Raw genomic sequence first — 8145 nt, 5'->3', positions numbered from 1 at the left:
AAATAATAAACAAGTGTTAAATAAACATAGACTTTTTCTCTTTAAATTCCAACTTTCTTCATTCTCATTAAGAAAGTATTATTTACATAATTATTTTAATTTTCTTAAAGGGAGAAAACATTCTAAACTATCAGGCTTCGCACTCAAAAATTAATTTTAAAAAAGTAGCAAAAAGTAGCTATAAGACTGAAAAAGGTAGCTTTTCAAAAATTAAATAATTGAATATTATTGAAGTCTTGCATAGAATTTTACTCAAATTTTTGAAAATAAATTAATTGCTAAAAAACGTTATAAAAAATTGTTATTATAAATTGTTATTAAAAACGTTTGAAAATAATTTAATTTTTCGAGGAATTTTATTCAAATAAATAAAGAATATTATTAAAGTGTTTAAAAATAATTGACTTTCTGCGAAGATTTTTATTCATTTTTTTTAAATAATTGAATTTTTCCGAAAAATTTAGTAAAAATTGTATTGAAAATAATTGAATTCTTAAAATTTTATCAAAAATTCCAAAATAATTAAATTATTTTGAAAAATATATTTGAAATTGGATTGAAAATAATTGAATTACAAAAAAGAATTTTATCAAAATTGAATAATTGAATAATTGAATTTTGCGAAACATTTTATTAAATTTCTTTAAAATAAATTAATTCTTTCAAATAATTCTATTAAAATTTTATATCAATATAGAAAATTGTATTTAATTCCATGAAAAAAATTTGATTATTTCTGAAAATAATTGAATATTTACCAAGAATTTTATCAACATTTTTAAAAATAATTTAATTCTTCCCAAGAATTTTAATAAAATTAAAAAAAAATACCTATATTTATCGAGAAATTTATTTAAAAATTGTACTAAAAATAATTGAAATTCTGCGAAGAGTTTTATTATAAAAAAAAATCCAATTCTTGCAACGAATTTTATTAATTTTTTTTAAAAATTGAATTCCTGTAAAAAGTTTTATTATTTGTAAAAAAAAATTGAATTCGTGCGAAGAATTTTATTAAAATTTTTGGAAATAATTAAATTCTTTCGAGAAATTCAATTTAAATTGTATTAAAAATAATTGAAATTCTGGTAAGAGTTTTATTATTTATAAAAATAATTGAATTATGGCAAAAAATTATGACACCAGAATTTTCCCTTTTTGACTATTTGACAGTAGACATAAACATAATTAAAAAAAATACTTAAACATTGCACGGGATAAAAATTTAATTTGTTATCAGTAATGTAAATATTCTCATTGTATTAATTAGCAAGAGATCTGAAACAAAGATGAGTTTCGCTCTTTGATACGTAAAAAGCAAACGATGAGTCAAGTTATAACAAAAAAAAAATGTTTTATCGCAATGAATATAATTTACTGGGTCAATAGTGTTACTTACTTCTGATTGAGATACTGAAGAGTCATATCAATGATCTCACCCACAATTTCTCCTTCAGTAACATCGTATCCACACGTTTTTACAGGGAGTTGATCATCAGGATTTAAATTCGAGATGAAATTGTTAAAAAAGCATTGATATGAGCCAAGATAGTCGCCCTCTTCAATAACCGCAGACATTTTTTCAAAAAAAAAATGTAAATTTCACACTCACAAACTTCAGTAGTCAGTAGAAAGTAGGAAAAAAGCGCGAAAAATAGCAGCTTATTAATTTACACCAAAATAAAGAAAACAGGTCACTTGTACCACTTGTACTTGTCACGCTTGTCACAGTTTACATGTGCTTACACGTATTCGCTTGTTTATTTAACAATATCACTTCCTTATCGTCACTATTTTCACCTACAGTCGATTTTTAAGAGATTAATGAAATGAAATGAAAAAGACGCTTCCAGTATATTTCTTTTTCTTTCCTTTTACTTTGCAAACGAACTGGAAATAAAACACCAAGATTATAAACTATACGAGATACGAGATGTTTTTTTTAGGTTACGTCACTCATTCATCGACGCTAAAAGAACATACACGATTCTTCTCAACGTGAATTTCATCCAGAAGTATTAAAAGTCCGCGTGTCTTCAACACTAGTACAAAATACTCAGTCAAAACAACTCACATTTACTTTTTTCCTACTTTTTTTTCTCCTTATATTTTTACGAAAGAGAGAGAGAGAGAGAACTGGTGGTGATGCCAAAGTGTTGGGCGCGCGCTAAAAACTGTTTTCAACTGTTACGTTCACTTACGATCGTTACGTTATGTCGCGGTAAATTTCAAATACTTGATTTACGTTAATTCCACTAAATTACGAATTATTCAAAATTTTTTTAAACGATTTAAATATATCTGTCTCTCAATATTATTTTTCTCTTGAGCTTGAAACTGTTTGTAACATTTTATCAAGAAAATTTGTGCCGCGAAAAAATATTAATTAAATAATTGAATTCTTTCGACGAGTTTTAATAGAATTTTAAACATTTTTCGAGGAATTCAATTAAAATTGTATTAAAAATAATTGAAATTCTGGTATGAGTTTTATTATTCATATAAAAATAATTGAATTATTGCGAAGAAAATTATGAAAAATTTGTAAATAATTGAATTTCTGTGAAATGTTTAATATTTACGAAAATAATTGAATTATTACCAAGAATTTTATTAAATTTTTTTAAATAATTGAATTTCAGAGAAAAATTTTATTACTTTTGAAAATAATTGAAATTTTTACTGTAATTTTTGAACATAATTAAATTTTTGGGAAGAATTTTATAAAAGAAACTTTTAAATTATTAATTTCTTTTTTTAAAAATGCATTTCAATTGTTTTTTAAATAATTGAATTCCTGTTAAATTATTATTATTTATGAAAATAATTGAAATTTTGACAAGAATTTTATTAAAATTTTTTAAATAATTGAATTGCGGAGAAAAAAGTTATTACTTTTGAAAATAATTGAAATTTTTACTAGAATTTTTTCAAATCTTTGAACATAATTGAATTTCAGAGAAGAATTTTCTAAAAATAATTTTTAAATAATTGATTTTTTTTAAATATTGCAATTCTTTTATAAATAATTAAAATCCTGTCAAATTTTTATTATTTATGAAATTAATGAAAATCTTGCGTAGAGTTTTATTAAAATTTTTTGAAATTTTGAATTTTTTTTTTAAATAATTAAATTTTTCCGATAAATTTTGTAAAAATTGTATTGGAAATAATTGAATTCTTATAAAAATTTTACCAAAAATTTCAAAATACTTAAATCATTTCGAAGAATATAATTCAAATTGTATTGAAAATAATTGTTTTAAAAAAAAGAATTTTATTAAAATATTTGAAAATAATTGAATTATGGAGAAAAATTTTAATATTTATAAAATAATTGAAATCACATGAATTTAAAAAATTTTTTTGAAAGTACCTAATGATTTTCTGCGAAGAGAAATTTTTTTTTTTCATAAAATTTACTATTTTATGAAAATAGTAAATATTAAAAATCATTGAATTAAGAAAAAGTAATTGAAATTTTGCCTAAACTGTTATTAATACTTTTTAAAATAATTTATTTTCGGAGAAAATTTTTTTTTTATAAAAATAATTGAAATTTTTACGTAAATTAAAAAAAAATTTGAAAATAATTAAATTCCGGAGAATAATTTTATCACTTTTGAAAATAATTGAATTCTTGTGATGAATATTGTTATTTGTGAAAATAATTGAATTTCCCAAAGAATGTTATTAAAATTTCGAAGAATTGCGAAAAAATTTTTGAAATAATATTAAATATATATTTAAAAATTCAACTATAATTTTACCAAAATAGAAATTAAAATTTTTCAAAAAAAAATTATTCTATTTAATTATTAATTAAATCTATGAAAAATTAAGATTTTCCAAAGATTTGAATTTGAAACCTTTTTCAAAATTCAATTATTTCTAAAAAAATTGATGTTTTTTGTTACTTCTCCAAAATTCAATTATTTTTTTTACAGTTTTGAACTAAAATTCTTCTGTAAAGCCATTATTTTTAATAATTAATTAAATATATATTAAAAAAAGGAACTAATTTCAGAAGAATTTGAATTTATTAAAATTTTTTAAAAAACTAAATTCTTAAAAATATTTTATTTTATTCAAAATTGCAATTTGATGAAATTTCAAACTAAAACCTTTTGAGATTAATTTATTTATGAAAACTGGAAACGCAACTCATAAAATTCAATTATTTTTGAAATATTTAATTAAAATTATTCATTAAGTAATTTATAAGTACATAATATTATGATAGAATTTTTTTATGAATTCTAAAAATTTAATTTTTTCCCAGTACTTTTAATAAAATTTCCTGACTCTTTCCTGACCAATTCTACTTTTCCTGACTTTTCCCTGAATTTCAGAAATAGTTTAGTTCGATAAAATACTGTTTTAGTTTATATAATTAAAATTTATTCAAGATTTGTTGTACTTCGAGCAAAATGCATACAATTAATGCACTCATACAAATCCAGTCATTCGTCCCTAAAATTACAATTAGAACTTATTCCAAATTAATATTTACAATTATAGATTATCTAAATTAGAAAATAGTAATCCTAAACAACACAAATTAACTGAAAACACATTTACTAAACGCAAACAAGAAAAAAAAATTGAAAATCCTTGTCACACTTTAATTTGTTAATAAACAAATTAAAGTTTACAATCACAAAATAATCTTGACGATTATATTCAATTAATTAACTAAGTCACTGATGCGTGAATAATTTTCCGGTATTTTGACAAATTTCATAAATTTCCAAATGTGTGGCATTTTTTTTCTTTCATAATTTTCCCGACCAGAAATTTTCTTTTAAATACATTATTTATGGGGTCGTACAAAAGAAATAAAATACAATATTCTATTTCTCCTTAATACCCGTGAAAAATTTGCACAAAATTTACACACTTCAACGTGTGCAAATTAATAATTAATTTGTAAAAATTAATTAATTAATTAATAATTAATAATTATATTAAAAATATATAAGTGGAATTAATTTAATCAGTCTTTAAACGTTTCGGTGTTGGTTCACTGTTTTGTGAATTAGAATCTTCTGAAAATCCTAAATGCGATGAGAATTCTGTTATTCCTTGAGAATCACTGACTGTTGAGAAACCTGGAATAGAAAAAATGATTAGAGAGATTATTTTTTCTTTTACGGAAATTTTTTTGGAGTTTTTGCAATTAGCAATTACTTACAAGTATTTGAGTCTTCCGTAAGACCGAAATTCGAATTCGAAGAATCTAAACCTCCTTTCCTTGGCAAACCGTTTTCCTTGTCAGCCACTGTTTTTCCCTTCTTTTTCTGTATTCGAAAACAAAAAAATAGGTAAAAAATATTCAAATCGTAATTTTCGGCGCAAAAAAATAAAATTCAAAAATCTCAGCATCACAATTACTCACTCACCTTTCGTCATTTAAGTTAAATTTTGATAAATTTAGTCACTTTCTTCTTTTCTTAATAAAAGCACTTTTATTTTTATTGAAAAGTTTAATAAACAAATCGATTGTTTTTAAGTTAAGCTTTACAATTTTGAATTTTGTCAGTGAATGTCTCGAAAGAATTCGATTTATTCTACTTTGGAATAATTTTAACTTCTTCTTGATTAAATTTAGAAAACTGTAAATTTTTTCCACATCAGGCTTCGCACTTATCTACTAAAACCTACTATTTACTACTTTTTTAACGATTACCTAATATTTTGAAACTTTTTAAACAAATTTTAAACTAAAAACTACCTATTTCTTCTTTATCTGAAAATTTGCACTACTTTAAATTCGCAAATAGTTGAAATAAACAAATTATTATCAAAAATTTTAATAAAATACTTTTTAGGAACAATTCAAAAAATTTTAATAAAATGTTTTGAAATAATTCACTTATCAAAATTTTTTTTAAATTTCTTCACAAGATTTCAATTATTTTAACAAAAAAAAAAAAAATTTTGTAGCTGAAATGCAATTATTTTCAATATCTACTATTTTAATAAAATATCTTGAATGAATGCAATTTTATAAAAAAAATTTTAATACAATTTTTCGCAAATATTCAATTAATGTCACAAATACTAAATTTTCGCATGAATTCAATTATTTAAAATGCAATTTTCTAAGAAAATTTATCGAAAGAAATCAATTCATTGAAATAATTTAATAAAATTGTTTTTAAAGAAGTTTATAATTTGTCTAAAATTTTGATAAAATTTTCGTAAATTTCCATAAAATTCTTTTAAAAAAAATTTTTTTTAAATATTTAAAAAATTCTACGCTCAAATCGAGTGTTTTCACAAAGAATAAAATTCCTTGCAAAACAATTTTAATAAAATTTTTAGAAAGAATTAAATTATTTTTAATACCTATCTTAATAAAATTTTATATTTAGAATTGCATTATTTTCAATAGAATTTTAATTTAATTCGCCTAAAAAATTTCAAGAATTCAAATATTTTTATAAATAAAAAAATTCTTTAAAGGAATTCAATTATTATTTACAAAACTTTTTTGCAAAACTTTTATAAGAATTCAATTATTCAAAAATTGTAATAAAATTCATTGCAAGAAAGGAATTTTTTTATAATAAAACTCATTGCATAATTTCAATTATTTTTAATACAATTTTAAATGAATTCCTCGAAAAATGTAATTATTTGAAAAAAATTTTATTAAAATTCTAGGGAAGAATTCAATTATTTTAAAAAATTTTGATAAAATTCTTGGTAAATAGTCACTTATTTTCATAAATAATAAAATTTTTCCATGGAATTTAATACAATTTTCTATATAGATTACAATTTTAATAAAATTACTTAAAATAATTAAATTATTTTAAAGAAATTTAATAAAATGTTTCGCAGAAATTCAATTATTTTTAGAAATTGTGATAAAATTTTTTTTTGTAATTCAATTATTTTCAATACAATTTCAATTATATTCTTCGAAATAATTTCATTATTTTAAAATTTTTGATACAATTTTTATAAGAATTCAATTATTTTTCATACAATTTTTACTAAATTTATCGGAAAAATTCAATTACTTAAAAAAAAATTAATAAAAATCTTTACAGAAATTCAATTATTTTCAAACATTTTAATAATATTTTTAATGAGATGCAATTATTTTTAATACAATTTCAATACAATTCCCTCGTAAAATTAAATTATTTTCAAACGTTTTTAATAAAATTCTTCAAAACAATTCAATTATTTTCAAAAATTTGAGCAACTTGACTAAAATGAGTATTTTAATAATGAAATTTAATTTTTCGATTGCTACTTTTTGATATTTTTTTAAAATTAATTTTTGAGTGCGAAGCCTGTCATAGTTTTAATATAGAAAATTCGTCTTATCTAGTAAATACTGTGATCACTGTACTTTTTTATTCTCCTCCTTCTTCTTGTTTTTCGAATTTCAAAGGAAAATTTCTCTTTCAAGTTTAAAAAATTATAATAAAATTATAAAATTTATTAAAAAATTATTCTAAAATAATTTCTAAAAAATCAAAAGGTGGAACAGAATTGATTAAACTGTTCGAACTATATATATGTTAAAAAATTATAGGTTATAAAATATAAAAACATTCTAATTTTTCAGAAAAGAAACACTTTTAAAAAAAGGCTCTAGAAAAATTTGAAAACGTAACAATAATAATTTTTATAAAAATAAAAAGCAAAGAAAACAGAAATAAAAATAACTCACTTGCTCGAGCGTTGAAATTGGAACCCATTTATAAATTTTCATAGTCGTCTCTCCTATAGTCACCCATTTTTTTTCCCTAGAAAAATTTAATCCATTATAAATAATAATACCGAAATTGTGGAAAATTTAAAAATAAATAATCAGGAAGGAAACTTTTTTTTCTTGATAAACAAATTGTTTTCATTTACCAGTGTCTGACTTTGTCCACAACTTGCATAACACGTTTAACATCATCTTTAGCTCGACTTCGAGTTTCCGCGCGTACAGACCGAGACATCATGATATTAATTGTCGAAAATTTTATAAAACACAATAATTTTTTTCACTTTTATTATATCCACTTGTTAATAAATTCGAAAAATTCCAAGTATAAAGAGGTTAGAAAAGTGACAGTGCTTGGAATTCGTGGTTCTCGTCTTTCGCCATCGGCCATATTCACAGTTTTCACAAAT

The 8145-nt window shown here is 21.0% G+C and overlaps 2 protein-coding genes across 2 annotated transcripts in view; both read right to left on the bottom strand.

Moving 5' to 3' along the window:
- The window catches only part of LOC122511259 (serine-rich adhesin for platelets-like), a 223437-nt gene extending 221296 nt beyond the window's left edge, over positions 1 to 2141 (bottom strand). Inside the window, exon 1 of the mRNA XM_043626405.1 lies at positions 1400 to 2141. Within this exon, the coding sequence (XP_043482340.1) occupies positions 1400 to 1578 (179 nt within the window). The 5' untranslated portion in view covers positions 1579 to 2141. The remainder of the gene's footprint in view (positions 1 to 1399) is intronic.
- A 2237-nt stretch (positions 2142 to 4378) lies between these two features.
- LOC122511252 (B-cell CLL/lymphoma 7 protein family member B) lies at positions 4379 to 8118 on the bottom strand. Its single transcript, XM_043626392.1, has 4 exons — positions 7882 to 8118; positions 7694 to 7769; positions 5195 to 5300; positions 4379 to 5111 (listed from the first exon to the last, which is right to left on the bottom strand). Exons 1-4 carry the CDS (start codon positions 7971 to 7973, stop codon positions 4993 to 4995), a joined length of 393 nt encoding a protein of 130 aa, XP_043482327.1. The 5' UTR covers positions 7974 to 8118; the 3' UTR covers positions 4379 to 4992.
- Between the last annotated feature and the right edge of the window lie 27 nt (positions 8119 to 8145).

This window comes from Leptopilina heterotoma, unplaced genomic scaffold (genome assembly GCF_015476425.1).
Source record: "Leptopilina heterotoma isolate Lh14 unplaced genomic scaffold, ASM1547642v1 Lhet_121, whole genome shotgun sequence".
In the NCBI taxonomy this organism is placed as follows: Eukaryota; Metazoa; Arthropoda; class Insecta; order Hymenoptera; family Figitidae; genus Leptopilina; species Leptopilina heterotoma.
The sequence above is the reverse complement of the archived record's forward strand: the minus strand, read 5'-3'. Positions and strand labels throughout refer to the sequence as shown.